The sequence below is a fragment of the Primulina eburnea genome, chromosome 8, assembly GCF_022965805.1.
Source record: "Primulina eburnea isolate SZY01 chromosome 8, ASM2296580v1, whole genome shotgun sequence".
Taxonomy (NCBI): Eukaryota; Viridiplantae; Streptophyta; class Magnoliopsida; order Lamiales; family Gesneriaceae; genus Primulina; species Primulina eburnea.
The window spans coordinates 45,101,442-45,117,231 of record NC_133108.1 but is presented as its reverse complement, the minus strand read 5'-3'; the positions used below and the strand labels follow the sequence as shown (position 1 = coordinate 45,117,231).

Sequence of the window (15,790 nt, the reverse complement as noted above, 5' to 3'; positions counted from 1 at the left end):
GAAAATAATTATATTTGCATATAAAAATTCTTCTCCTTGTGTGATTCATGTTTTATTATATCGCTTTCTTAATTTTTCTATCCGTGTAAACTCTCAACCACTGATCAAATATTTATATGTTCATTTAACTTGAAGTTTAAAATAAAGTTCGAACCATTTTTTGTTATAAAACATATATGTTTATTTAGCTTGAAATTTAAAAAATTAAGTTCGAACCATTTTTTATTATAAAATGTAGAAAATATATTGTAGGTTTAAAAAATATTAATAATACATTTTTCATGTGAAAAATGCATAGTAAAAAACTATGTAAAAAAATATTTATAGTGTTCGATTTTTTTATTTGAAAGAATACATAATTATGTATAATTTAAATAAATAAATAAAAAAAGTGTGGTGATATTGATCAACGGTGCAGATTCCCCCACAATAATAAACATTTCCCGCCAAATTACACTATAATTTTACACTCCTCCCTTCTGCCAACTCTTCCGCCGCTTCCTGTTTCCTCTCCACTACTCCTGCCGGAAAATGGCAGAGACACCAAAGACTAAGAAATCCAAGGCGTCTTCAAACAAAACCCCCAATCTAAAGCAGTCCATTTCTCCACCAACTCCACAAATCTCAACCACAACAAACACCACCGCTCCCCGCCGCTCCCTTCGCCTCACCTCCGCAACTCCAAAAAAATTCCAACAGTCCGCCGTCACGACTCCGAAGATTCGCCAGAATGACCCCCTTAGCTCACCCACCACAATTTCATTGGCCCCCGCATCGCCACAACTCACTGAATCCAAGAGAAAAAGAAAAACCGAAAATGGAAAAAATGAGGGTTTCGAGACAAAAAGGGCCTCGAGGAATGTAGACAAAAATGCCCGTAATGAGAGTGGCAGGAAAAGAGTGTACTATAAAAAGGTCGTTTACGATGGTGGCGAATTTTCAGCAGGGGACGATGTATATGTGAAGAGGAGAGAAGACGCAGCCTCCGATGATGAGGATCCGGTGGTGGAGGAATGTAGGGTGTGTTTCAAGCCTGTTGGTAAGAGGATTATGATTGAGTGTGATGAGTGCTTGAATGGGTATCACTTGAAGTGCCTGAAACCGCCAACGAAGGAGGTTCCAGAGGGCAGTTGGATTTGTAACTATTGCGAGGCTAGGAAATCGGGAAAAAAGGTTGAGCTCCCAGATCCGCCTAAAGGGAAGAAGAGGGCTAGGACTGCGAGGGAAAAGTTAATTTCGAGCGATTTGTGGGCTGCTCATATTGAAAGGTACCTACCATTAGTTTGTTTTTTGATAAACTGTAAAATAAGAAAATTTACTCTAATGGTATTCATTATGATTTTTTGGGGTTGATTAGTTTATGGAAAGATGTGGACGGTACTTATTGGTTCCGGGCACGGTGGTATGTTATTCCAGAAGAGACATCTGTGGGAAGACAGCCTCATAATTTGAGGAGGGAGCTCTATTTGACAAATGATTTTGCTGATGTTGAGGTGATACATTCTCTTTTGATTTTTTGTTTTAAGATTCATTTGACTTGATTAGAGCTTATACATTCTCTCCTTGAGGACCTACACCTACATATTTAAACTTATATCCCTCATTATTTGTTGTTTGTGGAAGCATGATGTATATCATATGTATGAACTCTGCAGGTTATAAACCTATTAGGTTTTTGGTACATGTATAACACATCTTTGAGATGCTAATGAAGATGTGGATATTCATTTCTAAGATTCTAATTTCTGAAAGAGAAAGCCGTCCCATTTTCTTTACATGACAATGTTTTGTAGATGGAATCTGTTATAAGACATTGCTTTGTCATGAATCCAAAAGAATTTTCCAAGGCTGACAATGAGGGGGATGATGTGTTTCTGTGTGAATATGAGTACAACATTCACTGGCATAGTTTCAAGAGAATTGCAGAGATTGACAACAATGAAGATGTAAGTTATAGATGGCTTCCTAACAAACAGACTTGCATTTTCTGGGAATTAATAAACTTTCATCCTTGTGGCAGGATGGTGGAGGAGTTGACAGTGGTGATGATTGGAATTCTTGTGATGATTCTGAGTCTGACACAGAAGAAGACATGGAATATGACATTGAGAGCAGGCACCGTTTATTGTCTGGACCATCTCCAGCTCATTCTTTAGCTGCGGTATAGTGATTTTAGCTTTGTTGTCACCTGAGTCTTAACGACAGGTTAACTGGAAATACAAGATTTTAATTTGTAATACTATTGCAGAACTCACGAAAAGGACAAATATATGGTCTGCAAAAGATAGGGACAAAGACAATACCAGAACATGTTCGTTGTCGCAAGCAGACTGATCTTGAAAGGGCAAAAGCAATGCTTCTACTTGCAACATTGCCCAAGTCTCTAACTTGTAGGGACAAGTATGTCTAGTTAAGATAAGTTTGTGAAATCTGTAAAAGTAATTATCTTACATCATGTTCTTTATTCAGGGAAATGAATGAGATAACGACATTTATTAAAGATGCCATATGTGATGAGCAGTGCCTGGGAAGATGCCTCTATATTCACGGTGTTCCTGGAACTGGCAAGGTAAAATATATGGACGATATTCAACTTAAGCATTGGTTAAAACCACATATATTCATCTTTGCACTTTTTTGTGAAATCAATCTGGCTTATCTTTTATCTGCATAACTGCAGACGGTGAGCGTTCTTGCTGTGATGAGGAATCTAAGGTCTGAGGTTGATGCAGGAAGCATTAGGCCTTACTGCTTTGTGGAGATTAATGGTCTCAAATTGGCTTCACCGGAAAGTGTATATAGCGTAAGAACGCCTGATTATTTGTTTTTTAGTAGGGTCTAAATGTATAATTTTATCCATGCTTCTCCACCAGTTGTTTTAATGCAATTATTTCAGGTAATATATGAGGGACTGAGTGGGCATAAAGTTGGTTGGAAAAAGGCTCTCAATTTCTTGACTGAACGGTTTTCAGGTGAAAACCAATGTTGGAAGGAAGATTCAAAACCTTGTGTTCTTCTCATAGATGAGCTAGATCTTCTAGTAACCAGAAATCAGTCGGTAGGCTGTGCATTTTAGGGGCAAAAGCTTCTTCATTTGCTTCTAAAACAAACCTTTATGAATAGAATGCCACTTAAGTCCACAAATTTTACCTCACAGGTTCTATATAATATTCTTGATTGGCCTACCAAGCCAAATTCCAAATTGATTGTGATAGGTAAGATATTATTGTCGTCACTAAACGAGTGTAGTTTTAATTGATGATCCGGGTTCTAATTTTTCTGTATTTTATTCATTCAGGGATAGCAAACACTATGGATCTTCCAGAGAAGTTGCTTCCTCGTATCTCCAGTCGAATGGGCATACAAAGGCTTTGCTTCGGTCCATATAACTACCAGCAGCTTCAAGAAATAATTTCCAGCCGTTTAAAAGGAATTTATGCTTTTGAAGAATATGCAGTTGAGTTTGCTTCAAGGAAGGTAGGTGCAACTATCAACCAGCACAAGGAAAACTGTTTCCTCGCTCTCCCTTTTTTTAATCAATCAATTTAAATAAATAAAATAAAATACAGATAAGGGAAAGAAAAGTAGTTCTTAATTTATGGTCTAGAAGTCGACTGGATGCCCATCTCATTGCTGACCGTCTTGGAACCGTGTGATTCCAATATGTGGCTCCACTGCGCCACAGTGTTCTAAAAATCCCCATCTAGGACCGCTTAGGCGCTGGGCGGTTTTGGCTAGTCGAAACTTCTAGGCCTCACCATATTAATCGTCCGCCTAGGCGGCCTAGGCGATTTTACAATTAAAAATCCGTCTAGGCGATTTATGCTTAAAAAAAACAAATTATGATATTCTTAATTATAGTATATATGCATATCACCGCCTAGCCGGATTTCTACTTTTAAAAAAAACCAAATGAACTAGAAGAAGAAGAATTTGTATCGGATGAAGAGGAGGAAGAAGCCATACCGCCTACCGTTTTTTAGAACACTGGCGCCATCGAAATAATGCTTCAACCTGTGGAAATCGATAGTAAAGGTCTCATTCTTGCCATCTTTCAGAGCTATAGCACCCGACGGGTACACCTTGGCGATCACAAATGGTTCCGGCCATCTTGACTTGAGCTTTCTGGGAAACAGCCCCAACCTGGATTTGTAGAGCAGAACTGCATCTCTTTTTTTGAACTCCCTATGCATGATGCGCCTATCATGAGCCCTCTTTATGCGTTCTTTGTAAGATAACACCAAGTCAGCCCCTATGCATGATGCGCCTATCATGAGCCCCTTTTGTGCGTTCTTTGTAGGATAGCGCCAAGTCATAGGGCCGATTTCTAAATTCCTCAAGTTGGTCTAATTGTAGCAATATTTGTCACCTGCATAACCAAAATTTAGTTTTCAGTCACTGCAATGGCTACTGTGAGCATTGAGGTGATATACTTATATGCTTATTTTTAATTTTAGGTGGCAGCTGTTTCTGGAGATGCTCGTCGTGCATTGGAGATTTGTCGGCGAGCTGCAGAAATTGCAGATTATCGCGCTAAAAGCTTGCCCCTTTCCAACTCAAACACCGCAGGTGAGACTTTTTGGCAACAGATACTCTGGTAGTCTGGTGCTAACCGTTCTCACATCCTGTAACATCATATAACTACTGAATTTGTGCTAAAAAATATATCTACAAATTTCTTGGCTTAGAAATGCAATCCCTTTTACTAATAAATCATCCTTTTCTGCTTAGTACCTCTAAATTGCAATGTTAACGCAATGCATACTAAATATTTAGTAGGATTCAGATGACCATGACAATTCAGTATCAACTTCCCATGATATAAAGTTTACTACAAAATTTATTTTGTTTCATAAAAATATAATACTAAAAAATATCCCTCTTGGCTTGTTTTTCTCGGAAAGTTATTGTAGGTATGGGAGATGTTGAAGCAGCCATAAAAGAGATGTTCCAGGCTCCTCATATTCAAGTGAGTTAAGAGTATCTTCTTTTCCGATATCCTTGAATAACCACCGAATGCAACAAATTTTTACTCGACGTTATCTGCTCGACGTTTCCTATTTATTGTGCTTATTTTGTTTTGTTGCCGTCAGGTGATAAGAAGTTGTTCTAAATTGAGTAAAATCTTTTTGGCTGCTATGGTACATGAACTCTATAAGACAGGGATGGGTGAAACAACCTTTGAAAAGGTTATTTTCTTGAGCTATCTAGCTTGTTATATTTATGCATACGTACATAAGCAGTTTGCCTGTAGCTGATAACCTTTGCGTAATGTACTCATGAATAGCTTACAAAGCTTATAATGGATTCTTTAGTTTTTTTTTGAATCCTTCGTCATTGATCTTCAGAATCTACTTTCCAGATCGTTTAGTCTTTTTCTTCATTACTGCCGTCTCTCATCAACGTCAATTTGCCAAATTTCTTGTTTCGCTTGTCCGTGGGTATGTAAAAGTCTCTTTTTCATCCGCACAGATGGCTGTGACAGTCTCTTGTTTCTGTTCAAGCAACGGAGAACTGTTTCCAGGATACGACACTCTCCTGAAAGTCGGGTTCGTTCTTGTATTTGTTTTGATGTCTGTCAACATTTAAAGGTCTTTTTCACGCTCTGCCTGTGGCTGTTGCTGAAACTTAATTGTCCATTCAGTACATTCTTTGTGCTATTTAAGTGCTCACAATTAACAACGAAGAATGGTCAACTAATTATCTGAATTTGTGTGAAATGATCAGATGCAAGCTTGGTGAGTGCAGAATACTGTTGTGTGAATCTGGTGCAAAGCACAAATTGCAGAAATTGCAACTCAACTATCCTAGGTGGGCTCATCTAAAATTTCGTATTTTGGTGCGGATATAAATATAAATGCGTAAGCGTATGAAATGCATAGTTTTTTGTATATCCACTTATTTCTTCCCGGATGTAATATTGCAGTGATGATGTCACTTTTGCGCTCAAAGACAGCAAGGACCTGCCTTGGTTGGCGAAGTATCTCTAACACGATTGATAGGAGATTCGATGCAATATTTATTTGCTTTTTATTCCCCTCTAAAGGACTTGGCATATGAACTTCACATGTTGGACGAGAACTATTTTGAACTTCTTGGAGAAATTGGTGGAAGATACATGCACGCTCCTGTAACATTTTTGTTATTGATACCTTATGATGTATCTGCTGCTTTTTTTAATATCCTCAAAAAGTAGTTTCGATTTTGGAAGGCATGCAAGGTTAGACAAATCAGATATGAAATTGGAAAAAAAAATTAATCAGCAGTTACATATTCCGAGTTCGTAGAAAATCAATTAAAATAAAAAAAAAATCATTAAAAAAGTCCCTTGATGCACGTATAAATTAATCACGGATTTTGAACAACAATCAGGATAACATCAAGAAGACGTCCCAGTAGATCATCAAATTCGCTCAAGAAAAGTGCAGACATCCCTACACACCAGAGCACGCTGAAGATTGCATCTCGCTTCAAATGAATGACAATCGCACCCATTTCCCTACGGGCAAGTGTACACTTGAACTCAATAGTTTCTCGGATCATAACTCTGGATACAAATTTAACCTAAAATTTTCCGCAGTAGAACAAAACAAGTACCATATCTATTTATCCAACGAATTCTATGCTAGCGGTAATGATGATGAGGTCCTCTGCCACATAGGCCTTCCCAAAATGGCACTTCCATGAACAGCCAGGTAAGAAGCATTTAACCTATGGTACATTGATTAGGTTAAGCCAAATCGACTACCCCACAACAATATCCCATCGAACTCAAACGAAAAGAAATGCATATTATGGGGGAAACGTTACTTGTCAACATTGGGTGTAGCCAAGGGATCATAAATCTCCTCTCTGTGTTCGGTAGGTGGAACAGCACCAGATAAAACTGCCATGTCTTGAGACCCTTCCGTCTATGAGAGTGTATTTAGAGGGGCCAAAACAACAAAGAAACGTAAACTGAATGATATTGATATATCCAAGGCAAGAGAACAGGAGTAATAATGTTCTTTACTTTCCTGTAATTGTTAAATGTGATCTTGAGAAAATAAAGGAAAGACACAACAGAATCGTCACAAAAAATTTCGAATTAAATTAGGTAATGCAAAAAATTTGTTACTTCAAAAAGTTCTCTTACCACACCTCAACTTCTAATCTGCTTGCAGTGTAAGTGCGTAACGCTAATGTGGTGCACAGATATATAGAACTTCTAAAGAGGAAAGCCTGTTATTTTACTATGATAGGGACCATTTCAATAGCAAAGATACACATCATAAGCTAAGCATTAAGGGAATAGCAGAAAAAGAGAGAAATATACCTGTTGAGGATACTGTGCATATCCAGCGTATGCACCGTATGAATAGGCTGAAGGATCCTGCGTGGCAACCACAGCATAGGGATCATATCCTTGCCCATAAGCATAATAAGCACTCCATTGATTTGGATCTGCAGATTGACCCCAGACACTAGCAACATCCTACAGCATATGGCAACAATTGTTACAAGTTACAACAAATGTTACAAGTAATGCTAACAAGGTTTTTGCCTTGTTTAATTAATTTACTAAATCAGTAGGCACATATTAGCAATAGCTTACACAAGATCTGAGATACCTGTTTTGCTGTTAGACTCCTTCCCCAGGAAAGACGGACGACTTGTTGACCAATCACAGCACCTTGCATGCTCTGGATTGATTCTTCAGCAGATGTCCTATGCAATGAAACAAGATGACGTAATAACTTGAAATTTGTAAAAAAGTCCGACGATCGAAGAAGTTAACCTCATCTTCACTGAGAACATGGCTGTATCATGCATAGACAGAAAAACAAAACTGCCGCAAAAGTACATTATGAGACATGAATACACCCCTGCCACAACTAGAGGTGGATAATATTATAATTTCTGTACAGATACACAACACACATGCTTGGTACAAGCAGATAAGAGCTTTGTAAGCCAAAGCTCACCTTGCTGTGAACTGCACAAAACCACAACCTTTGGACGCTGGGATTTTAACATAGACAATTTCACCAAATTGCAAAAATATTTGTCTCAGTTCTTCTTCTGATACATTATGGTCCAAATTACCAAGAAAAACCTGCAATTAATAAGAAAATATAAGAGAAAATATATCTACATTACAGTATATAATATTTAACTTACGGTAGTGTTATTGATATCATTGTCCACTGGAAGTGTCTGAACTGGTGCAGTATAAACTGGTGCTGGATATATTGCTGCCAGGAAGAAACAAAACAAAATTTCAAGAATCTAGGATGACGAAGGACCACATCATCAAAGAAAGAAAAACAATGAATTGGTTGCCAATGAAGAACAATCATACTCCTTACATGTATAGCTCGAGGTCATTGAAAAGCAAACTTCTATTAAATAAGAAGTTGCTTCCAAAAGAGTGGGATAAAATATGTAACCAGAACTCAGTAAAAAAACTTTTAACAGAGTCAAAAAACTTGTAGGTCAATTCATAATGCATAGAAAAGAAAGTTCACCTTTGGCAGCAACATACTGCTGTGGAACAGCAGCAGCAGTTTTTTTGGGTGTTGCTGCGCTAATTCGCATGGGCCTAGTTGAGCAATAGATACCATTCATCTCAACCATTGCTCGATTCCTCTCCATCTCATCAGCAAACTTAACAAAACCATATCCCTTGGAACGCCCAGTGTTTGGATCTGTCACGACCTTGGCTCCTCTAACTGATGGATAACTAACTCGGAAAGTCTCCTGCAGCAGATAGTCCGTAACGTCTGGTGCTAAATCTCCAACAAAAATAGAGTGTTCAGGGCCTCCATCAATACGCTTTTCTCCAACACCAAATGATGCCCAATTCAATCTAAAAGTTAGCTCCGTCCCGGGAATCTGTGTTCCATGATAAGATTGTAGAACCCTTTCCGCCACTTGATGTGATGTAAATTCCACAAACCCATAACCCTCTGGCTGACCTGTTATTTTGTTTCGAATTACTTTTATTGAAAGGACCTGCATGGAATGTAATAGAAAAAGCTCATTCATCTCTAATAAACCAAAAACAACAAATACATCACCAGATTACTCTGTAGTCATCATATCCTCAAAAATTAATTGAAAGCATCATGCACACAAGATAAATAGGTTGAAACACTTCAGCAACGGATAGACATTAAAATAACGAATTTCGCAGCTACAAACCCTACACGCTTAACAAAATAGAAAGAAAAACAACACTACACACAGTTAGCGTAAAAAATATACGGAAACAAGAGTCTGTTACTCAGTCCTTGGAGGATATTAAAAAAACCGCTTTTTCCAAGAATTCTAAATCAACCAGGAAAACGAACATCGTCAAAATTCCAGAATATAATCAGGCACACAATAATTCATATACTTATAGAAAAAGTTGGAAAAAATTGCCACTCATTGAGTATCCAAAATGAAATACATGTAGTTATAAATGTACGTACCTCGCCGGTTTGGGCAAACCAGCCGCGTAGATAGGATTCGTCGGCCCAATAAGGCAAATCACCAATCCAAAGGGTGCGTACTTCTTCCAGTGTGGCTGGTTGGTGATACGGTACCGTTGGCCCGCTCATTTCGATGCTCTCGCTTTCCCGGTGCTCTGCGATTTCGAGGGTTTTGGTTAATCGGGAATAAATGACAAAAATATCTATATAAAGAGGCTTGAGTGAGTCTTATGTGAGATCGTCTCACGGGTCATAATCCGTGAGACGGGTCAATCCTACCCATATTCACAATAAAAAGTAATACTCTTAGTATAAAAAGTAATATTTTTTCATGGGTAACCCAAATAAGGGATCCGTCTCACAAATACGACCCGTGAGACCGTCTCACACAAGTTTTTGCCAAGAGGCTTATGTCGACTTTTACTTTAATTTAATCCCCCTTTGTCGTGCTTTATCGATATCAAGTGTCGTTACGACGAAAACACCGAAATTTAGTTTACAAAAATTTGTGTGAGATGTTCTCACGAGTCATAATTTATGAGACATATCATTTATTTGAGTCATTCATGAAAAAATATTACTTTTTATGCTAAAAATATTGTTTTTTATTGTGAATATCGATAGAGTTGATCCGTCTAATATAGTTATTCAAAATGTCTATTTTTTCTTTGCTCATCCAAGATTTATTTATTTTCCTTTTTTGTTTTTGCATGGACTCGTTAGCCAATGGAATTTGTGTTTGATAGCCACAATACATTTATGCAGTTTTTAAGCAAAAAATGACATAACGAAAAAGAAGGGGTTTTTTCATTCTGTTCAAAAATAAGAGGGACATGCGCGTTTGCTGGAAACAATTTCCAAATTATTATTTTACGTCTTTGAGCCCGTATAAAACCTTTGATTATATGTCGTCGAGATCTGATTCATGTAGCCATAATAGAACATTTCTTTTTGCTTTTACCAACCAATAGAAATATTTAAAAGTTGCCCACGTTGAACTCTCATTGATTTATGCAAAAGGTTAATTGATGGCATCCCATTACCTCATATTAATTTTGGAAATGTTTTTTTTTTCAACTTATTTACAGAATTTTATTACGATTTCTATGACTATCATGATCGAATCTAAAATGTTTAAATTTCCAATATAAAGTTATTGCAAATTTCTGATCTGATCCTGATTTTGTTTCGTTTTTTTTTTTGTGTGATTTTTCTTAATCATTTATAAATAATTTTTCAACCACATTTACGTTTTGTGGTTGTCTTTTAGCCTCATATTTTCTCAGACTGTACTCTTCAATCTCTTGTATCTTCTCTTCTTCCCATTAAAAAAAATAATTCGAAGACCTACCAACTTTTTCACAACCAAGATTGCCGACTAAATATTTTATGATTTATGAAATACTAAGGCCTATATTCTGCCATCTCTTTTATATTTCTTGACCTTTTCTTATCAAATATGCACATAAATCGTGGAATTCCATTAATACTCAGTCCATGAAAATCATGAGCAGTTTTGTCTCATAAATAAAGCATGAGTGTTTCATCTTACAAAATGATAATATAAACAATTATTTAAACCAGTGTTGTAAAAAGCACCGCCTAGGATTGCTTAGGAGGAGTTTAGGAGCTGGGCGGTGGGTTCCATCTAGGCGACCGTCTAATGTAATGTATAATTATTTTTCAAAAAAAAAAGATTCATTGACATATTTTTCAATCAATTTATATTAGATAAAGATGATGATATGTTATTGATTTTGAGTTAGAATATGATATAGATGAATCATTAGAGAAACATGAAGATCAACAAGAAAAATTAGATATTTAGACCAAAAAAAAAATCTTCTAGATGCTAAGCTGTAGGTGACCGCTCGACTACCGCATGCCACTTTTTAGAACATTGATTTAATAATTGAAAGTTTCAAAAATTTTATTTAATAAATCAGTTGAGACTAATATCCGATTTCTATGTAAAAGGGTAGGGCTTTCAGCTTTTAGAATTACTATTAATTGACTTCATAATATTGAAGTTGATCAAAATGGCTACTATGTGGCCTCCTCTAATCTTTGCATTGATATTTTGTGTTCTTGCAACAACTGCTGGAGCTAAGAAAAAGGATTCCAGTGTGATTTGCATATCATGTGAAGATTCCGTCATTTTTTAGCCAGTTGAAGAGCTAGAACAGCGATGTTGTGCGGCACCAACCGTTTTCTGTGTTGTCCAGAGGTCGAGATTTGGGCCGGAAAGGTTCTGGGTGGTTTTGGTTAGATATGAGCATCCTCTCGAACTAGAAGTATCTTGGCGGTGGCAGCCTCAGGTGATGGCGGTACAGAGAAAAGACAATTTAATACTGGTCAGATCTGGGGATCCTCGCGGACTCGAAGTACCTAGATTTCTAGAGAATGTTGCAGTAACAATTGGCTACACTTTAATAATTTAGATACTTAAGTTTGGATGTCTTTGTACGAGTGTTATACTAGGCAAATAAAACAACTTTCTAGGTGTGATATATTATATGAATAACGGTGCATGAGCATGGTCTACAGCTCATGCTGAATTTAACCTATGGCTCATGACCAGTAGTGATTCATGAGTATGAGCTGATGCTCATGTTAGGTCTGCATACATCTCATGATCGTTACTGATTGATAGGCCTTTTATGTGGAATTTTTTTTTTGACGAGGTCCATATTTGTGCAAGCCTCGTTGAATTTGAGGAGATTGTAATTTCCTGGTTAGGGAATTTTCTTTGTGCCAATTTATTTATTTTTTAGATCAGCGAATCAACCTATCCACACTCTTTGTTATCGAAGTTGCTTCCATGTCTGGTATGCAAGGAAGGAGGTCACTCTCTCCTACTTTAATTTCATTTGTAATTGTACCATATATATTTGTTTTAATTACTATTATATATCCAGATTTTTTTTAAAAAAAAAGTCGCACGGGGGCTAATTTGAATTTGGACTTATTGTTAGGTATATTAAATGTGTAAAAAATATTTTGACATATGAATATATAATAAATTGATAAATCATTACGATATAAGTAAAAAATTAATTTTATTTTTAACTTAAGTTTCTTTTAAGTTCAATAATTACTACTATGAAATTCAATTATGTACATGTTTTTTATTTTCAAGTTTATAATTATAATGTATACAACGTACATGCATTGGGGTACAACATATAAGTAGATTACTATATATATATCTATGCATTGATCATCAAAGTCATAATTTAATAAGTTGATGAACGATTGAATTACGTTTTATTTGGGTTCAATCAATTTTGTACGCTGCTGCTAGAATGACTAATAATGTAAATGATTAAATTATAATTCAACTATATATTGTACCAGAATATATCAGAGACTACTTTGTCGATGTCCGTAGCTAGCTATATCCTTTATTTTACAAGTCTACGTACATTGAGACACGATGAATTTTAAATATATACTAATTAATTTTTATTTTTATTTTTGCACAATCCCATCACTACCAATAAATACCTACTAGTCGTCAATTTTAATATCACCAACTCATTTTTCTAGCTAGTTACAATGAAGCTGTTGCATTTATCCTCATTATATGTCAAAATAACAAATTTGTACAAAAAAATGAAGAATTTATTTCATGTGATATGTCAAAAAGTTAATTAAATATCCATACTAGCTCGTTAATAGTGAATTGATTGTGTTACAAAAAATAAAATTGATAAGTACTAATATAATGCCCATTACATAGTTACTTGTATGAGATCGTTGCGCTAAAAGAACAAGCGAATGGAGAAATCGGTAAATTTATTTATTTTTTTAAAAATTTTAAATGTTTCACTCTTTTCCCGTCTACAGATGGGATTATATAATTTAACATCATTTAAATTCTATAGTTTTTTTTTCTTCTATATTTCCGGATTTTCACATTACAATTACTACAATGCAAGAATATACGTACATTTGACTCTTGGACCACGGACTTACAGTACTCAAAGTCCATAAAGTTTAGCAGGATATTTGGTATTTTAACTATTATTAAGCATCGAGGGTTTCTTGTTCTCAGCGGGTATTTATAATGTTTTGTTGACTATTATGAAATTAAATTTTATCATATTTAATAATAATAATATCATTATTATTTTAAAAAGTAGGCATGCAAAAGTAAATCAAAGCTACTTATATATTATGACAATCTATAACTTGGATACAACTTTCGCAGATTTAAAAGAAAAAAAATACAGTTTTGTGGGCACAGAAAGGATCTTCTTAAAGACCCTATTTATTCATGAATACAAAAAGACCAAACTCGCAAAGCTAAAAAGTAAATAATATCGGAAATTTATAAAACACCATGCTTAACGGAAGAGGTTTCTTTTGATGTCATTAATAGTAGGGTGGAGGTGGAGGTGAGTAGTAGTAATATCGTGGAGGTGGAGGCGGAGGCGACTTGTAAATGTATGGTGGTGGTGGTGACGGAGATGGTGGTGGAGGTGACTTGTAAATATATGGAGGTGGAGGTGATGGGGATGGCGGAGGTGGTGACTTGTAAATGTATGGTGGTGGTGGTGATGGAGACGGTGGTGGAGGAGATTTATAAACGTATGGAGGTGGCGGTGATGGGGATGGTGGTGGTGGTGACTTGTAGATGTATGGAGGTGGAGGCGATGGAGATGGTGGTGGTGGTGACTTGTAGATGTATGGAGGTGGCGGTGATGGGGATGGTGGTGGTGGAGATTTGTAAACATATGGAGGTGGAGGCGATGGAGATGGTGGTGGTGGTGACTTGTAAATGTATGGAGGTGGAGGCGATGGAGATGGTGGTGGGGGTGACTTGTAAATGTATGGAGGTGGTGGTGATGGGGATGGTGGTGGTGGAGATTTGTAAACATATGGAGGTGGAGGCGATGGGGATGGTGGTGGTGGTGACTTGTAAATGTATGGAGGTGGCGGTGATGGGGATGGTGGTGGTGGAGATTTGTAAACATATGGAGGTGGAGGCGATGGAGATGGTGGTGGTGGAGATTTGTAAACATATGGAGGTGGAGGCGATGGGGATGGTGGTGGTGGTGACTTGTAAATGTATGGAGGTGGTGGTGATGGGGATGGTGGTGGTGGAGATTTGTAAACATATGGAGGAGGCGGCGACGGAGAAGGTGGTGGGGGTGACTTGTAAACATATGGAGGAGGAGGGGATGGGGATGGTGGAGGTGGTGACTTGTAAACATATGGAGGAGGAGGGGATGGGGATGGTGGAGGTGGAGACTTATAAACATATGGAGGTGGGGGGGAAGGAGAAGGTGGTGGAGGGGACTTATAGTAAGGTAACGGAGGCCAATGATGAAAGAATGGTGGGTGCTCCCACGGCTTTGGCCAACCAAAGTGGTCAATTGATTTATCTGGTAGTGCAGTGATAGTTACCAAGTAAGCCACTGCCACGATGCAGATGAATTGGCGCATTGTGGCCGAAGTTTTCATTTTCCGGCCACCCCAATTAACTTGAACTTGGAAGTATGATTTGGTTGCGTTTGATGGTTGTGTTGCATGGTTGAAGGAGGGATGCAGGCCTTATATAGTGATGGCATGCAATTATTGTTGAAACTGACTTGATTTATTTATGAAAAATAAAACAGGCTGGCTATATTTAAATATATTATAATATGTATCTTCCAGTCAACTAAACATCCAAAATTGAAATTGAGTGCTTTCCCACACCTTGAAGTCCTGGCACATTTTTTTGGTTTGTGAGAAGTTTACAATCAATATAATTAATTAAGAGTCGAGGAAGCAAAAAATGACGATGATCACAAGTTAATAATTATTTTCTCCAACTCTCAGAAGATATATCCGTTGTCACATTCAAAAATGAGATAGTTAGATTTAATTATTATTATTATTAACTCGTTAATTTCAAAAAAATGTCCCCCAGAAAGGACGACCAATACGAGAGTTGTGTATTTTAGCCTTTAAGGGCAATGGAGTAGTAGGTCAATAATGTATCCTATCGTAAAAATAATTAATATATAGCTAATAAATGCCTGGAATTTGTTATTGTAAGCGCGTGGAAAAATTTGTATTGTATGTGAAAGATATGGGAATGTTATGTTTATTTTCTTCTGATGTAACTAACAAGCCAACAGATGTGCTTCTAGTCTAGTGATAATGATTTGGTGTCACAGCTAATTTATTATCCAAAATGTAATTCGTAGCTCATTGAATGGCAAGCAGACATTAATAAAATAATTTTTGAATCTATCCAAAATGAATACCAATTATATATAATACAACACACGGAAATCTGATTTTAGGAGTTGATTAGGTCATATACATTTTATTCTCCATGT

At 36.8% G+C, this 15,790-nt stretch overlaps 2 protein-coding genes and 1 non-coding gene across 4 annotated transcripts; 2 read left to right on the top strand and 1 right to left on the bottom strand.

The window, feature by feature from the left end:
- The first annotated feature begins 481 nt into the window (after positions 1-481).
- LOC140840284 (origin of replication complex subunit 1-like) lies at positions 482-6,163 on the top strand. The gene is made up of 16 exons (XM_073207574.1): positions 482-1,268; positions 1,358-1,493; positions 1,794-1,946; positions 2,021-2,161; positions 2,249-2,400; positions 2,470-2,569; positions 2,681-2,803; positions 2,897-3,058; positions 3,158-3,215; positions 3,299-3,477; positions 4,458-4,569; positions 4,905-4,969; positions 5,094-5,189; positions 5,473-5,549; positions 5,728-5,811; positions 5,927-6,163. Exons 1-16 carry the CDS (start codon positions 532-534, stop codon positions 5,988-5,990), a joined length of 2,439 nt encoding a protein of 812 aa, XP_073063675.1. The 5' UTR covers positions 482-531; the 3' UTR covers positions 5,991-6,163.
- Positions 1,854-1,931, top strand: LOC140840359 (small nucleolar RNA snoR28). The gene has a single exon (XR_012119947.1). It is a non-coding gene; the product is annotated as a small nucleolar RNA snoR28 (small nucleolar RNA).
- A 103-nt stretch (positions 6,164-6,266) lies between the features above and the next one.
- On the bottom strand, positions 6,267-9,668 carry LOC140840285 (polyadenylate-binding protein RBP47B'). Of its 2 annotated transcripts, XM_073207576.1 has the most exons (9): positions 9,456-9,668; positions 8,508-8,994; positions 8,161-8,234; positions 7,965-8,095; positions 7,611-7,707; positions 7,316-7,474; positions 6,811-6,911; positions 6,598-6,711; positions 6,267-6,499 (listed from the first exon to the last, which is right to left on the bottom strand). In XM_073207576.1, the coding sequence occupies exons 1-8, from the start codon at positions 9,582-9,584 to the stop codon at positions 6,621-6,623; spliced, it is 1,269 nt and encodes a 422-aa protein (XP_073063677.1). In that variant the 5' UTR covers positions 9,585-9,668; the 3' UTR covers positions 6,267-6,499; positions 6,598-6,620. The 2 variants fall into 2 exon arrangements, with proteins under 2 accessions (XP_073063677.1, XP_073063676.1); XM_073207575.1 differs by having other exon boundaries at positions 6,267-6,711.
- Positions 9,669-15,790: the final 6,122 nt, after the last annotated feature.

Coding starts and splice junctions, on each gene's coding strand:
- LOC140840284 (XM_073207574.1), top strand. CDS start 532: ATGGCAGAGACACCAAAGACTAAGAAATCCAAGGCGTCTTCAAACAAA. Junction 5,190..5,472: donor GTGAAACAACCTTTGAAAAG/GTTATTTTCTTG, acceptor TCATCCGCACAG/ATGGCTGTGACAGTCTCTTG. Junction 5,550..5,727: donor GACACTCTCCTGAAAGTCGG/GTTCGTTCTTGT, acceptor TGAAATGATCAG/ATGCAAGCTTGGTGAGTGCA.
- LOC140840285 (XM_073207575.1), bottom strand. CDS start 9,584: ATGAGCGGGCCAACGGTACCGTATCACCAACCAGCCACACTGGAAGAA. Junction 6,912..7,315: donor ATGCACAGTATCCTCAACAG/GTATATTTCTCT, acceptor ACACTCTCATAG/ACGGAAGGGTCTCAAGACAT. Junction 6,712..6,810: donor GCTACACCCAATGTTGACAA/GTAACGTTTCCC, acceptor AATGTACCATAG/GTTAAATGCTTCTTACCTGG.